This window comes from Carcharodon carcharias, chromosome 16 (genome assembly GCF_017639515.1).
Source record: "Carcharodon carcharias isolate sCarCar2 chromosome 16, sCarCar2.pri, whole genome shotgun sequence".
NCBI classification, from domain to species: Eukaryota; Metazoa; Chordata; class Chondrichthyes; order Lamniformes; family Lamnidae; genus Carcharodon; species Carcharodon carcharias.
Window position 1 is genome coordinate 96,218,502 of NC_054482.1, and position 17,405 is coordinate 96,235,906.

A 17,405-nucleotide genomic window follows, 5' to 3' on the forward strand; every position below is an offset into this window, starting at 1 on the left:
ATATCCACAGGAACTAGTCGAAATTCGTGCCTGAAAATGTTTTGAATTTAATCTCCTGCAAAAGAATTACATTTCCTGTGACATTGGAGGTAATTTCAACATACCTGCCTGGCAGGAAACTAACGCCATCAGATTGGCTGCCAGTTTGCACCCCACCCAGTTTTAACTTACATTGCCCACAATGGAAATTTAAAATCAGGTAGGGTATAAAGCAAGTGCCTGATCGAGTTTAAAAATGTATTGTACCGTTTCTTTTCACCAGATTTCCCGCTGGGTGGGTTAAGTTAAAGTTACTGCTAAAATCTCTTGACAAAGTTTGACTAAATCTATGATTTTGGAGCTCAAGTATGCTACTTCTGTGGTTCATTTGAACTGGTTAAATTACCAAATGAGCAGAATTTTTACCTCGACGAGTGGTTGTGGTTGTGGGGGGGGGGGGGGGGGGGTGCAGGCCTGGGATCGGCTGCACAACGGTCCAGACCCCAATTAACGGGCAGCCAATGTGAAATGCGCGCTGATAACCTCAACGCTGCCTAGGTGGGGGCGGGAGGAGGGCGAGCGCTGAAGTGTGCGCCTGTGCGTGGGTGCGTTCGGTGAAAGCTCCCTGAAGGTACAGAGCTGAAGATTTTTAACATTAAAAATAAAGATTTCAAATATAAGGACCCGAATCTTCTGGTTGGCATGCGGAAGCAGGCCCCGCTCACCAATGCGTAAAATGACGTAAGGTGACATCGGGCGTGTGTCCCGACGCCATGGTGTATCATTCCGATCTTCAGGTGAGTGGGCGTGCACCGGAGCCGGCTGTGCGTCCGCTGAACCGTCAAAGTCCTGCTAAGGCCTTTTAACAACCAATTGAAACAAGTAACAGAGCTGCCCCTCTAACCTTAAGGTAGGCGGGCAGGCGAACAGCCCAGGCGGCCTTCGCACTTATCGTGAAACCTCATCCATGGGCGGGATGAGGCTTCATGAAGGCTTTATACATCAAGTAACATTTTTTATTAAAATCCATTGACATGTCCTAGCGCATGTGATGCTGTCACACGAGGGAACATGTGAAAAATGAGTTTTAAAATTTTTTACTGTGGATGAGGTTTTGCAAAAAATGCAAAGGCCGCTTGGCCTATTCGTCCGCCCGCCAACCGTAAGGTTGGGTGGGCAGAGAAAAATTCACTTCAATTAATGGGCTTAACAGCCTGCCGACTCCTGCGCGTGCCCGTCGACTGAAATATTGCGCGAGTGCGCGATGATGTTGGGATGCTCGCCCGACATTATCGCACGCTATTTCACGCTTGTGAGTGTCGGGCGTGCGCCCACACGCTAAGCTGAAAAATCCTGCCTTCTATAATTTTGTCCCTAAACAATGGGTTTTTTTTGGGGGGGATCATACATCTTTCCTTGTCAATTTTTATTAATTCTCTGGATGTGGGCATCACTAGCAAGGTTGGCATTTATTGCCCATTTTGCCCTGAGATGGTGGTGGTGGGCTTGCTGCTTTGAACCACTGCGGTTAGTGTGATGAAGGTGATCACTAGTTTTGCTCAGTTGTGAGCATTTTGCGAGGCCACTTCAGGGAGGCAGTTAAGAGTCAATCACAAAGGGACGGGACTGGAGTCATGTAAAGGCCAGACTGGGTAAGGATGGCAGTTCTATTTTTACATCAATCAAACAACATTTACTGTTACTAGCTTTTCATTTCCAGCATGTTTTTTTAAAACTGAGAATTCAAAAATTTTTGAACTACCGTGGTGGGATTTGAGCTCTTAGAGCTGGATTTTCTCCGACCTCGGGCTCAATTCCAGGTTGGAAACCCAGAATTGGCTGTTGCGGCACATTGCTCAAGATCTTCCCAGGAATAGTTAATTATGAATCCATCTCTTGGAACCTTGTCCAATTCAGGATGCTGGGCGAACAAAGGAAGCAGGAGCAAAAACAAAAACAGCTGGAAAAACTCAGCAGGTCTGACAGCATCTGCAGAGAGGAATACAGTTAACTTTGAGTCCGTATGACTCTTCATCAGAACTAAGGAAAAATAAAAATAAGGTGAAATATAAGCTGGTTGAGAGGGGTGGGACAGGTAGAGCTGGATAGAGGGCCAGTGATAGGTGGAGGCAAAGAAGAGATTGCCAAATATGTCATAGACAAAAGGACAAAGGCATGTTGACGGTGGTGATATTAGCTAAGGAATGTGCTAATGGGGACATTAAGGGTAGAAAGCAGGATGAACAAGTGACAGATAGCCCTAGTTGGTGGGGGGGGGGATGGTGGCAGTGGAAGCAGGAGGCCCAATTAGAGGTTTTACAGTGAGGCTCCTTTAGGAGACGTGAATGCTGCTGGCTTTCACACAGCAGGGGCCCCAGCAATGAGATGTTCTGACCAGATGACCTATTCTAGCTGTGGGCAGGATAAATGGACAGAACACTGAAGGACTCGCTTATTCCTTTTTGAATAGGGGTTGTTTATATCAAATTGAATAGGGCAAACAAGGCCTCAGTTTAATTTCTGTTACTGCAGGTCTTCATCATGGGCTCAGACATGAACTTCCTGCTCAGAAGCGAGGATTCTATTATCTTGTCAAATGCTCAATGAAGCTAACCCTAAGATATTCATTAAATTTTGATTTTCTATAAAATGGGCATTTTTTTTCTATACTACTGCCTATATTAAATTGTAAATATTATAACTGATATTAATCCTAACATCCAAAGGTAAGTGAGTGACGAGGAAGTTAGATTCTCTATATTTGGCTCTGTTGTCATTGTGGCCAGCCTCCCACCTTGCACCCTCTGTAGACTTGAGCATGCTTAAAGCTCTGCCCCTAACTTGCATCCAGTCCTGTTCACCCATCAGCCCTTGTGCTCACTGACTTACATTTACTTCATGTCCCTTGATTTTAAAATTTGTGTCCTTGTTTCAAATCCCTCCATGACCTCACCCCTTTCAACTCCCAGGACCCAAACTCTGAATGCCCTCCCGAAACCTCTCATCCTTGTAGGAAATCCCTGAAATTTACCTCATTGACCAAGCTTTTGGTCATATGCCCTAAAATCCCATTAAGTGACTCCTGTAAAATGCCTGGGGTTGTTTTGCTATGCCAGAGGTGCTATAGAAATGCAATTTATTGCATTCATCACTGCTTGGGTGCAGGGAATGTCTCTGCTGTGAAAAAGACATACCTTGAAGAGGTACTGTTCACTCTGCCTCTGTCGAAAACAAAAGCTGAAGATTGTAAAATTTATACACTGTGAATTGGAAGGATCATATAGCTCTTATGAAGCTATCATGAACAAAGCTCTTATAAGCTAGAGTTATACTGCATATATCGGTCTCAGAACAGCATGTTGTGTGGAATGCTGTTCAACCAGCAAGCCTGGGTTACACTGTTCAGTGCACATCACATTAAACTTGCTGAGTATCAGGCTTGAATACTTGTGCAGAGGTTCGTTTCTCCCGACAGCTCATTTTTAATGTTATACAAGCAAAGGCAAGGGCATCGTTTCTGCCATAATGTTGAAGAATCAAAGTAAGTTGATAAATTTCCCAGGAGGTTTAATGGGCTTTTAAAGTATGGCTTTCCAAATGGCTGGTGCTGTACAGTGACTGAGCGAACGAGATGTGTTGTGAAACTACACATGGGAGGTTATCTTAACTTTTCATCAACAAGCTTGGAAGTAAGACTGCTAACTTGACTTCTGAATAAGACTGCTACCCTTTTATTTTTGTTCATTTGCACCCATTACCTCTTCATGCCAGTACGAAATTGGTAGGATAATTGAGTCAGGCGTCACGGGCTGAATTTTTGCCATGGAGGCGGGAAGCAGGAGCCAGGCCTGTTTTTGGGGTGGTCAGAAATCTGTCTCGAAATGGAACCTGAAAATCTGAATTTTGCATGGGGAAACCCTTACTTGATATGGAGATGGATTCCCTGTCCAGCTGGAGCCAGTGGGGGCAGGAATGGACAAAAACTAAAAACTGCGGATGCTGGAAATCCAAAATAAAAAATACCTGGAAAAACTCAGCAGGTCTGGCAGCATCGGCGGAGAGGAGCACAGGTGACGTTTTGAGTCCTCATGACCCTTCAACAGAACTAAGTAAAAATAGGAGAGGGGTGAAATATAAGCTGGTTTAAGGTGTGGGGTTGGGGGGGGCGGTAGAGAGAAGGGGGGTGTAGTTGTTGGGACAAGCAAGCAGTGATAGGAGTTAAGCAAAAGATGTCACAGACAAAAGAACAAAGGTGTTGAAGGTGGTGATATTATCTAAAAGAATATGCTAATTAAGAATGCATAGCAGGACAAGCAAGGTACAGATAACTCTATTGGGTGTGGGGTGAAATAAGACTAAAAGGGCATAAAAGGTATAGATAAATGATCGGTGGAATATATTAAAAATAATGGAAATAGGTGGGAAAAGAAAAATCTATATAAATTATTGGGAAAAACACCAAGGAGGAGGGGGAAGAAACGGAAAGGGTGTGGGGATGGAGGAGGGAGTTTAAGATCTAAAATTGTTGAACGAACAGGGGCAGGAATGGAGTTAGGTCAGGTTAGAGACCCCACAGCAGTCATCGCTGAGACTGCTGGTTGGCCAGAAGGAGAGATCTGCTGATTGTGCCAAAGTCTTCCACAGCACCAGGGGGAAGCAAGCAGGGAACATGAGAGCAGGAGGCCTGGCACCTGGAACAGAGCAGCCTCTTGCTTCATCGATGCTTACCTAAATCTAATGCTGGAGGCCATGAGGGGGAGGAGGAAGGCCCATTTCCCAGAGTGTGGCAGGAGGCAGACGCCTTGTCATGCAGCTTGGGACACTTATCTTTTCAGTATCATCACCCTCTGCCTCAAATTCCTCCTCCTCTCTTACCTCCTGCTCGTCCCTCGATGAGCTTTCTCCTTTTAGGGCCTGACCATCCTCAAGGTCCACAACTCTCTGGAGGGCCAGGCTACCGAGAATGCAGACTGCCGCAATCCCCAAGAGCCTTGCAGGAGGCTATAGGAAGGTGCCATTTGAGCAATCCAGGCAGTGGAATCATATCTTCAGAAACCAAATTGCCTGCTCAGTGGTTGGCCTGCTGAGCAGCTGGCACTGTTTGTATCTCCTCTGTGCCTTTATCTGGGGCTATTGTAAAGAGGTTAGTAGCCATCTCTAAATTCCTATTCCTTTACTCCCTTGGGTCCAACCACACACTTTCGGGCCTTGGTATGTATATCTGACATAGCCTGATGGAGGACAAAGGAGTCATGGCGAGCAAAAATAGAGGAAACTCTTGTTGTCTCAGACCAGTTGGACATTGAGGAAGTGAAGCCCTTCCTGTTAATAAATCCACCTGGCCAGTTGTTGGGTGCTTTGATGGTCACATGGTTCAATTGGTGATGCTCTGCATCTGAGAAATTCCAGCGATGGTGATAAAACTCATGGCCCTGTGTCCCTAAAAGGCCAAGTCTTTCATGAAATGAGCATACTGTCCAGCTCTGGCAAAAAGAGCACCAATGACCAGCAAGATGCAATGGTGTGCAACCATTTTTGAAATGCTGCTAAGATCCACAGTTGATCCTTAGAAGGAGACAGAAAAAATTCAAAGCCACAGTAATACTTATGGCCACTTGCAGGGCATGGTGAGCTGTGCTACAAGGTGTGAAGTCTTCAACAATGAGGGCATAGATATCTCTGTCCATCTACCTGGAGAGTCGCAATCTCCCGTGGCATTGGTTCTAGGCTATCTCCAGGTAGCTTTGTCTTCAGTGGTTGATCCTGTGCAGAGGGTACAGCCTCCATTGCTTTCCTGCCCTTCCTTCCTCTCCCATGCCTTCTTGATCCTGGGATTCTGTCCTTCCCGTGAAGGGCGTTGGCCCTCATTACCACAAGGTCCAAAATGAAACACCCATGCCCCCAATGCCAGCTGGAGGCCCATTCTTAATTTCTATAAACCTGATTCTTCAGGAGGATCTTAATAATACTAGAAAAACTGGGGTCAATGAGAATCAGGGGAAAAACTCTCCGCTGGTTGGAATCATACCTAGCACAAAGGAAGATAGTTGTGGTTGTTGGAGGTTAATCATCTCAATTTCAGAACATCACTGCAGGGCCAAACATCTTCAGCTGCTTCATCAATTCCTTCCTTCCATCATAAAGTCAGAAGTGGGGATGTTTGCTGATGATTGCACAATGTTCAGCACCATTCATGATTCCTCAGATACTGAAGCAGTCCATGTCCAAATGCAGCAAGACCTGGATAATATCCAGGTTTCAGCTGACGAACGGCAAGTAACATTCATGCCATACGAATGCCAGGCAATGACCATCTCCAACAAGAGAGAATCCAACCATCACCCCTTGACTTTCAATGGCATTACCATTGCCCAGTCCCCCACTATCAGCATCCTGGGGGTTTACATTGACCAGAAGCTGGACTAGCTATATAAATTCTGTTGCTACAAGAGCAGGTCAGAGGATAGGAATCCTGTGGCAAGTAACTCACCTCCTGACTCCCAAAAGCCTGTCCACCATCTACAAGGCACAAGTCAGGAGTGTGATGGAATACTTTCCATTTGCCTGGTTGAGTGCAGGTCCAACAACACTCAAGCAGCTTGACACCATTCAGGACAACGCAAGCTGATTGATTGGCACCCCATCCACAAACATTCACTCCCTCCACCACCAATGCACAGTGATGGCAGTGTGCACCATCTACAAAATGCACTGCAGGAACTCACCAAAACAGTACCTTCCAAGCCCATGACTGCTACCATCTAAAAAGACAAGGGCAGTAGACACATAGGAATATCACCACCTAAAAGATCCCCTCCAAGCCACCCACTATGCTGACTTGGAAATATATCGCTGATCTTTCACTGTCACTAGGTCAAGATCCTGGAACACCCTCCCTAACAGCACTGTGGGTGTACCTACACTTTGTGGACTGCAGCAGTTCAAGAAGGCAGCTCATCACCACCTTCTCAAGGACAATTAGGGATGGGCAATAAATGCTGGCCTTGCTAGCGATGCCCATAGCCCATGAATGAATCAAAACATTTGTAAATCAATAGTTATTTTGTATTATGAACTTTAAAGTCTTAAAATGGAAAACTATACTAATTGCAACATATGTTTTTAATAGAATATACTCACGCTAAATCCACATGTGAAGACTTGTGCATCTCTGCGATCTACAGCAGCAACAAAGGTCATTAAAACTCACTGGAAACGAAATTCCAATATAAATTGCTCGGTAAGTACAGCTTCCAAATGTAAATTTAATGCTTCAGTCAGTTCTGCTGCTGAAATATTAAATTATAGAGAATGTGATTGTGATTTTTTTTTGTTTAACGTAAGGGGTATATATAAGTGGAAGGGATTACCAGAATTTTATTTGACTAAAGTATCAAGATTGCATGAACAAAATGTTTGCAATTTAAACTTGTGGTTAGAAACTATTATTTATACTGGATTAGATCTTTGAATTCACTGGTATACGTTATTTTATTTCTGTATTGAAGTTTATGGAGTGATAACAACAACGATATCACAGATCTTAATAAACATTGATACCTGAGTATTGTCAGGGCATTCAGGTACATTGGGCATTAATTACCCACTTAAGGGCCTCAGTTGGGCCATGGGTGGGTGACACAGCCAATGCCTCCCCACTGCACATAATTATCAGTACTGAAAAAGGGGTAATTATTTTACGATCAGTGTATTTACTCTTTCTAAATATTTATTGGCTGAATTTTACTGGCCACCTGCGGGTGGGAAGGCAGGCAGGTGGGCCCATAAATTAGGGTGCTGTGCCATTGGTGGAATTCCCTTCACCCTGCCCATTCCTGACTCCACTGCGATTTTATGAGCAGCAGGGAGGCATTGGGTATGTCACCCGCCCATGGCACATTTGAGGCCCTTAAGTGGGCAATTAATGCCCAATGTGCCTGAATGTCCGGATCCATCGCTGAATGTAAACTGCTTGCAGCAGCAGCAGTGGCCACAGCTCCTTCTGGCACTGCTGGTGTACAGAGCTGCCAGCCTCCAATTGGTTGGCAGCTCTATGAGGCGGAACTTCCTCCTGAAGACAGATAGAAGTCCTGCTTTATACCAATTAAAGGGCTATTGCCTGAAAAATTAAAGAACGTCAAGCCGGCTAAGCAGAGACGGACTTGTTCCCGATATTTATACTGGGGTGCACAGAGCCTGCCCTATTATCCAGACATGGTAATATTTGTTCTTCAGTACCAATATCATTGTGTTTGATTAGAAACTTCCCACATTCCTGCTCATTATCTTCCCTTCAGTGGTAAAGCCAAATTTGAATTTTAGGCTAACAAAACTATGTTTGAACACTACTGTTCACAGAACAAACAGTTTGATCCAAATTTTGTGGTAAAAGTAACAGTGAGGCTATCAGCATTCACCGTTATAAAGAATAAATCCAAGAGCAATTTCATGCGAGCGAATATGTAAAATTAAACACAGAAATCAGGAGGTTGCTGTCCCAGTTCCCTTGACCTTCCAGAAACTCTGCTAGACCAGTACCTCACCCAAAGACTCAGTATTGAAACACCTGAATGGCGTGGACTTATTATACAGGCATGATAGATACCCATTAAATTCACCAGAGAAATATAGGGACTTTCCATTCCATTGTAGGTAAACTTTTAATGGTAGTATAGGCCTTAATTACTGCCAAACAGGTTTTCTGTCACTAAAATTAGCTTTTACAAGTGTGGAGGTTCAATCCTTCAGATTTTAACTATTGTAGGTGATTTTATTTAACTTTTACATTCTATGGGCAGAATTTTACATTCGTTGGTCGGGTGAGTGGCCGATTGTCGCTGGCAAAACGGGCCGCACTGCCATTTTCCGTGGGAGGGCCAATTAAGGCTTTGCGACTCCCATGGAGAACAGGAAAATAGTCGTGGGGGCAGGTGGCCTCAGACTGCCAGTTCCAACGGGGAGCCGGCAGCCTGTTTAAAGAGGGGCCAGGCAGGCTGCTTGAAGCAGTGCACCATGGCCACTCAGAGGGGTAGAAATGCTCCAAGGAGGGCAGAGGAGGAGGAGGTGGAGGAGGAGGGGGGCAGGCTGCAGGAGAGGCCACTGTGCACCCAGATTCTCGGACGCATGCCTTGCTGTCTTCCTGGAAGAGGTGGGCCTGTATGTTCTGTATTCTGAGGATGGGAGGAGGAGGGCTGCCCATGTTACCAGCCAGGCGTGTGAGGAGGTAGGCGAGGCTGTAAGTGCCCATGATGGTGTCAGATACACTGGCACACAGTGCTGAAAACGCTTCAATGATTTGCTGCGCTCCGGACGGGTGAGTACCATGTCTGTCTGGGCTATTTGAGACAGAAGGCAGCCTTAGCCTTTGCCACACCCCACCTCCCCCCCACCCTCCCACCACCATGTATGGCTGCCATTACTGCATAGGGTATCTGTCACACGCTGGGTGGGCAAATGGGTACTGACAATGCTTACATCAGCCTTAGTCGTTGAGGAGAAGGGTTTTCTGCGCAGCATATGTTGGTTTCTGTGGCATTTGAGTAGTTTGGGGGCAAGCTGCAGAGGAGGCCGGTCGACACATACTCAGAACTCCAACACATGTCATATTGATGGTAATGACATGATCCAAGAGGTGCCTCAAGGTCTTTTGGACAAGTCACATCTGCTGGTATCGGTGCCGCACCTATTTGATCCTCCTTTCCATGGGCACTGGGACCCGTGTGCTATTCAAAGTGATGGACACCGAATGTGTCCCAGGGGACCGTTGAAGGAGGGGTTTGGGACCAGCCATACTATCTTCTGGGGACTCATCACTAGTAGCGTGGACAGGAGCCGCTGGAGGCCTCAGATGGCCCACCACTGTGGTTGGGGTGCAGCATGAGCATGCAGAGTACATGAGCGACCTGCCCCACTAAATCCTCTAATGTGTTTTGCAGGCAAAAAGTAACCACAATGCCCGGGAGCACCTGAGGACTGGAGGTGGGTGTACCCTCCTCCAGCGCCTCACCCCATTCGAGGAGCTGGGCAGGAGACAGGAGGCTAGGGCGGCCGGGGCGGCGAGGCTGGGGTCCAGCGGGCAGATATTTGAGGTCCACAGTATCATCCACTCTGTCTGCCCACCATCCAAACCACTGATGTTTGATGCAATTGTTAATGCTGCAATAATGCTCATTCACTTACTGAAGCATTCTGACGTCTGGGTCATACAGGAGGGACCCTCGTCCCTTTGAGGAATAGCCTCTCCACCACCTTATCCCATTTGTGACGACTATCACCGTGGTCTCACTTGCCATTGGATTGCTGCTGCACACCCAATGACTTATTCCATTTTCGGGGGTTTGGGACCTCCACCACCCTTTCGGCCAGTGCGCCCCACATTACTCTGTCCAGGAGGTCCTCAGCACTTCAGCTGTGAACCACATGGCACTCAACTTAGATGAATGACCCCACGTTACTCACCTCTGCGCCAAGGGGAAATGATGCCTTCTGGCCACCCAGTCTATGCCCCTCTTTACGGAATGAAGAGCAATAATATGACCTCTCAATCTCCTGAGTTAGGTGGAAAACGACACAACTGTGCAACTATCCAGGCAACAATGCATCCACATCAGATTCCTCTGCACTCTCCCCACCCCTTTGGTTCTTTACAAGCCAAGTGCTATTCAGAAGGCCCTCTAACCAGCCTGTTTGCATGTGCATTGAATGCTTGGGGCCCGTTTTGGCTCATTTGGACCTCACCAATGTTCTTCTTTTAAGGGTCTTTAAGGGTGAGCTACTTATAAGGGTGCGGGGGAAAGGGATGAGAGGTTGAAGTGAATGAATGCTAACTGATGGGCTGTCCTTGTTGTTAATTTAAGCATCACCACCACAGCGACCCACATGTCCTCAATGCAGCCCCCCCCTCCACACCTGAGGAGCAACATGTGCAACTTGCAGCACATCATTTCAGCCAGCCAGGCACCAGTGCAGACACACACACCTCGGGGATTTTACTGTTGGCTAGTGTCCCAGGTCACAGTGGAGAGGGCACATCACGATCGCTGGAGGAGATGGTAGGGGCAGAGAGTGCCGATGGCTCCAGCAGCTGGAGGGCTGCAGGGAATGAGGCACATGCTGAGTCCGGCACTGACGACTTGCCTCTGGAGTTGTCCCCATTGCAGCAGCTGCAGGAAAGGCAGCAGGAAGTGCGTTTGCATCTGGCAGGGTTGCATGAGGGAATGGTTAAGTTGCTCCCTGCAACGGAGGAGTCTAGGCAGGGTGCATGCGAAGAATCCGACCTCAGGGCAGAGCGTCAGGTTTCCTTCAATGAGAGATTAGCGACTCTCATAGAGAGGGGCTTCCACCAAATGGATCAAAATATGATTGGGTTACACTCTGACCTGCAAGCCCTCACAGCGGTTCTGGCCACAGGTGGTGTTTTCCATTATGGGAGATGTTGTGGACACCAAGCGCCAGCACTCAGTGCCCATGCATCTGCGGTGAGCAGGGAGGTAGATTTGGACCTCACATCGGTGCAGCAGCTGCCTGTTGTCGCTGTGAGCTCCTCTCATGGTGCTCCGGATAAGGGCAGCAGCTCCTCTGCCCCTCTGCCAGTCAACGTTTCTTCCATTGAGGCTGCGACAACTGGGGAGGTGCCAGTTCAGGAGCTGGCCACTCCCTCCCAGGTGGGGCATCACAGGCTCCACGGGCCAGAGGACGCCCGCCAAGGTCACTGAGGCCAACAGGACAGCAGAGTCAGCAGGCTGTCTCTCAAGCCACTCCGAGCGATGGGGCGGCACCAAGATGTAGCACCCGGAAACGAAAACATAAGGCACCTTAGGCACTCCCCGGGTATGTCACTGGTGATTTTGTGTTGGCCTTAGAATAGGGACCCCTTTTTATAACATTGTCGAATAATCATTTGGGCTTTAATTGTGGACAGAATAAAGTCCACCATTGTTACCATGGCTGAGCATCTTTTCATTGTGGTGCTTTTTTCATTTTCACATAATTATCACGAGAGTTAGAGTGGAGATTGATGTTTCTGTACTAAGGCCTTAGTTGCAGCTGATGAGGTGGAAGGTGTAGCACCTAAGTGCCACTTGTGAAAGTTCCAGGCAATGCTGCTCCTGCTGATCCATGTGTGTGGAGCTAGCTGAAGGTTCTTTGGATTAAATTGTCCCGGGTGTCTCTGCTTCCTTGGTGTAAACGCGGGTCGGCGTGCTGCCTCTCATCATCACCCTGTGCTTCCTCATCCTCTGAGGCACTGCTGGATTCATCATGTGCAGCCTCATCCAGGGCGTCAAGGTCTTCATCATCAAATGCATCCCCCTTTCCAGCGCAAGATTGTGCAGAGCGCAGCATGCTACCACTATCACAGAGACACGATCTGGGGGGTACTGGTGTGCCCCCCCGAGCAGTCCAGGCAATGGAAGCGCATCTTAAGAAGACCAATGGCTCTGTCCACCACAGCCCTTGTGGTGCCCTGGCTCCTATTGCACTGCTGCTCAGCTTCTGTTCCTGGACGGTGTACTGGCATCATGAGCCACCTTCGCAGGAGATAGCCCTTGTCACCCAGCAGCCAACCATCCAGCCGAGCTGGAGCACTGAAGAGCCCCGGCACCTGGGAGTGTCTGAGGATGTAGGCATCGTGGGAGCTGCCTGGGTACCTTGCACAGACTTGTAGAATCAGCATCCTGTGATCACACACTACCTGCACGTTCATGGAGTGGAAGCCCTTCCTGTTGATGAAGGCACCGGGCTCGCTTGCTGGCACCTTGATGGCCACATGTGTACAGTCTATAGCACCCTGGATGCGGGGGAAGCCAGCAATGGCCATAAATGCTCTGACTCACTCTGCCTGACTTGCCTGGTCGCAGCGGAATTGGATGAAGGTGGATACCTGTCTGAACAGAGCGCCTGTAACCTGCTTGACACAAGTGTGGACAGCTGATTGGGAGACACCACAAAGATCACCCACCGAGCCCTGGAAGGAGCTAGAGGCAAAGAAGTGGAGGGCAATTGTGAGCTTCAGAGCCGCTGGCATGGGGTGTCCACCCACACAGTTAGGGGAGATCTCAGGGCCAATCATCTGACAGATATAGTTGTCTCCCTTGAGAGTCGGAGCCTCCTTCGGCACTGCATCTCAGTCATATTGTGGTAACTGCTTCGCCACCTGTATACCCTGGCAGCAAGATAGTGGCGTCTTCTGCGGAACCTTCCACCTTGGACAACCTCTTGGTCCTGCGCCCCTTGTGCCTGTGCCTGGACACCCAAAGGTGACACCCAAAGGTGACCCCCTTGGAGGCTGATTGTCCAGTCATGGCTGCCTCCTTATTCTATCCCTCCCTTCCTCCTCAGGGGAGCTGCCTGCACTGGAGAGGTCAGAACCCATAGCCCCAGGCTAAATGGAGGCGTCCGGAAAGCTGCAGGGCTGAAAAAGAATGCTGTCTGCAGAATGCTTTCACTTTACACAAAAACCTCTTGGACATCGAGGAGAACTACTAACAATCACACAGGTATGTTTTAAACACTTTCATTAATTATAACTTAGTGAAAAACATGAACAACCCCTCTTGAGTCCACATATCCCGACATTGCAAAAGTTTTCTTAACTAATTTTCTATCCGCCTTCCCGATGGGCCATTGAGCCGACAGGAAGTTCGCATGAGCCCCTCAAAATCGTACACAATTGGCAAGTTAAGGGGCTTAACGAGCCCTTCAATTAATGGCAGGCGAACTGATGGTGCCTGCCCACGTTGGCGCGTGCTGACGTCGGCACGCTCACGCGACATCAGCGTGCGTCATTTTACACGCTGATGTGTGGGCTACACCATCTGCACATCAGCCGGAATATTCTGGCCTATGTCTTTTATCTGTCAACTCTATCTTTCTTACTCTCTGTTTATTTTCCTTCCTGTGCATGATTTTATATTGAATTAAATATTCTAACTTACACTTTCTGGATCAGGCTCAGCATGCCTCTGTAATGATTCTTTAGTTTGATTGGTTAAGGAGCTTTCTCTGTTCACACAGGTCCCAGATCCCCTGTAGAGGACCACTACACCAAAATGGATTTCTACTCACCACAAGTTTGAGTGCAAATGCCCATTGAAAATCTGTGGTCAAGTGTGACTTTAATGAATGGCTGGCACCATTCATTCGTCATTGATCACAAAATATGGGCTTTGGTTTACATGGCAACAATGATCTTCTTAGATTTCCTGCTTAATTTTTACTCCTTCCTCACTCTAATTGAGTGTCATAATTTATGTGTATATTCATTAATGTAGTATATCTTCGTCATTCAGACTGGAATTGAATTTGAAATATGGTAGATATAAATTCCTCTTTGTGCTGTATTTAATGGACTTGTTTAAATGTTGGCATTACATTCCAGTCTCTGCTATTCTAACCCAGTCATTAATTTGCTTTGTTTTAAATGGATTCATGACTATACTAAAATAGTGCAGAGAGGAACTGATCACTCATCAGCATGCATAGAAGAAATCAGACTGAACTGTCTGGAAGTCCACTGTCCAATGCTGTGTTACTTCTGTGTTTGAACTTTAAAGTGATCTGCATTCGAATATCATTGGCACTTGGTATCAAATAAGCCAGCGGAAAGTTCAGTTATATTTAGCCACTCCAAATTGCCAATCTGAATTTCAAGGACATCATCAGCAAAGCCTCTAGTAAACTAGACACTATTATGTAGAGTTGAACTAGATTCAGATGTATACAATTCTGTCAGCTGATGTAGGAAATAGAAATGTCAAATTGATACAGTGGGGAATATGGCTCTAAAGTGGTGAAACGGGATTATTCACTGTGCTTTGTTTCCCATTAATTGACTTCCCTCAACTAGATGAATAGAAAGATCACCTAAAAACATGCTATTTTAAAAAGCACCACTGCAGGGTTTATTATATTCACATATTGACAAGCACTTAGCTGGATTCAAGAGTGTACACGCTTGTAATTTTTGCGGTCACCCAGAGGACAGAAAGGTTCAATCCTGAGAAAATTTGAACGTTGAAAAGCAAAAGCTAATCTTAGTGCCCATCATGATCTAGATTTTGAATTAAATCATTGACATCAACTTCCATGCTGTGCCTAGCATGTAGTATCAGTACACGGTACTTCTGTTTCATCCAGCATCTTCACCAAAGGCTGCTGCAGTAGCTTCAGGTATTTATCTTCTGGCTAACTCAGCTAAGGTCCACTCTTAGACAATACTGCTACAACATACAAAAGCAAATGCCTGTGGATGTTACATTCTGAAATAAAAACAGAAAATACGGAAAATGCTCAGCAAGTCAGAGAGAAAGAAAGAAATTTAATATTTCAGGTTGATGACTTTTTATCGGAACTGAAAAAGGTAGAGATGTAACAGATATTAAGGAAGTACAGAGGCAGGGAAAACCAGGAATGGGGAGAAAAAAAACAAAAGGAAAGCCTGTGATAGGGTGGAAGGCTGCTTAAATTTAAAGACAAAAGGGGTCAAGGTGCAAGGCAAAAAGGAGTAGTAAAGAAATAAAGGATAGGTCAAGAGGCAGTTTAAATGATAATAACAAAATCATTACCAACATTTACAGTTCGAAAAAATGGGAGTGCTGAACCGAAGGATGAGGTGCAATGTGTTACTAATACGCTCGGAACCTTGGACTGTGTTGCTAATGCACATTTTTTTATGAAACTAAAATGCCCGAAGGGAGAGATGGTGGCTTGGTGTTAGTGTCACTGGACTAGTAATCCAGAGGCCCAGGCTAATATCTTGGAGACATAGGTTCCAATCCCATCACAGCAGCCAGTAGAATTTGAATTTGATTAATAAACCTGGAATTAAAAAGCTAGTCCCAGTAACAGTAAAGGTAACCATGAAATTATTGTCAGTTGTTTTAAAAACCCATCCGGTTCACTAATGCCCTTTAGGGAAGGAAATCTGTCATCCTTATCTGGTCTGGCCTATATGTGACTCCAGACTCACTGCAATGTGGTTGACTCTTAACTGCTCTCTGAAAGTGAGTGACCGAGTGAGTGGCCTAGCAAGCCATTCAGTTCAAGGGCAGTTAGGGGTGCGCATGAAATGCTGGCTTTGCCAACAACACCCATACCCCATGAAAGAACAGGTTAAAAAAAAACTCTGCTGGTTGAGCCAATCAGCAGATCAGACCAAGGTACAACAGCAGACTGGGGAGCTGGTTAGATTTGCTGCCAGTAGTATAACCACACAGGGAGCTGGGGGAAAACCAGCCAAGAGTTTTGCGTTATTTTTTTTGCTGATGCAGCTTTCACATTTTTTGAGAGGGCCGGTGTTTTGCATCTAGGAATGGGCCAGATTGGTCATGCAGCTGCAAAAATTGGAGCTAGGTCAATGTGACAAGTGACACAGGGTTATTGAGCTGCAGATGTGGTGGTAAATCAAGGCCTGTATTGGGATTTCGGATACAAATTCAGTGGCTGATTGGAAAACAGTGGCACAAAAGAGTAGGATTTTTCCTATGGTGGGTGGTCTGGGCAGGAGCCAACTGGTGCCCGTGATCAGCTGGGCACTGCCATTTTACGTGGGTGGGCCAATTAAGGCCTGCCCAGTGTAATATGCTGCCGGTAGCACTCAGCGCTACCTGTGTGGGCAGGGGGAGGTGGGAGAGTTGGGGCCAGTGCTCTTTTGCGCATACATGCGAAAGAGCACAGCAATCTCCCTGAGAACTGTGTCACATGAGTGGGGACATGTTTTTATATATATCAAAATTAATTTATTTATTTAATAACAGCTTCAGGAAACCTCATCCCGCTTGTGGATGAAGTTTCCTGAAAAACACCAAGGCCGCCTGGGCTTTCCACCGAACAGGCCCATCCCCTGCACACCAACCGGAAAATTCTGCCCCAGGTTTGGAAGCACAAAATTATTCAATCAGCATTGGAAGAAGAGACTGAGGAAGAAAGCCAAAAAGAGGAAAGTGAGGAGGGAATAAAGTTAGAGTTGGTGAGCTAATGATGGAGAAGGGCTCAAGAGAAATGGGTTCGGAGCAGAGAGAAAAAGCCAGAGATTGAAAAAAAAATTAAATAAAACATTTTTAAAATACTTCACTATTTTTTGAGGATTGTGAAGGCAATGTGCACAGAGGCAAGTATTGAAGCCAGACAGGGCTGAATTTTTCCAGTTTAGTCATGATCCTGACATCAGCCTAAATTCTTGGTCGGGAACCTAAAAGTGGCCATGGTGGAATGTCAGTTGTGACCTTCCTGGAGACTGCCAGTTAAGAAGCCACCTGTGGGAGCCCTCTCTAATTAAGGATAGTTGGCAGACCAGGTAGGTGGGAGGCCCAATAGGAGGGCTTGCAGCAATGACCAGTTGGAAGCCCTACTGGAAGAGGTGGGTACCACTGAGGCAGGTAGGCAACTGAGAGGGCATCTCAAAATGGAGCAGTATTGCAAAAAATTAA

General features: G+C 46.6%; 1 protein-coding gene across 1 annotated transcript in view; it reads left to right on the forward strand.

The window, feature by feature from the left end:
• The window catches only part of LOC121289338 (dihydropyrimidine dehydrogenase [NADP(+)]-like), an 838,466-nt gene that overhangs the window by 130,029 nt on the left and 691,032 nt on the right, over nt 1–17,405 (forward strand). Inside the window, exon 2 of the mRNA XM_041208692.1 lies at nt 7,109–7,219. Within this exon, the coding sequence (XP_041064626.1) occupies nt 7,109–7,219 (111 nt within the window). The remainder of the gene's footprint in view (nt 1–7,108; nt 7,220–17,405) is intronic.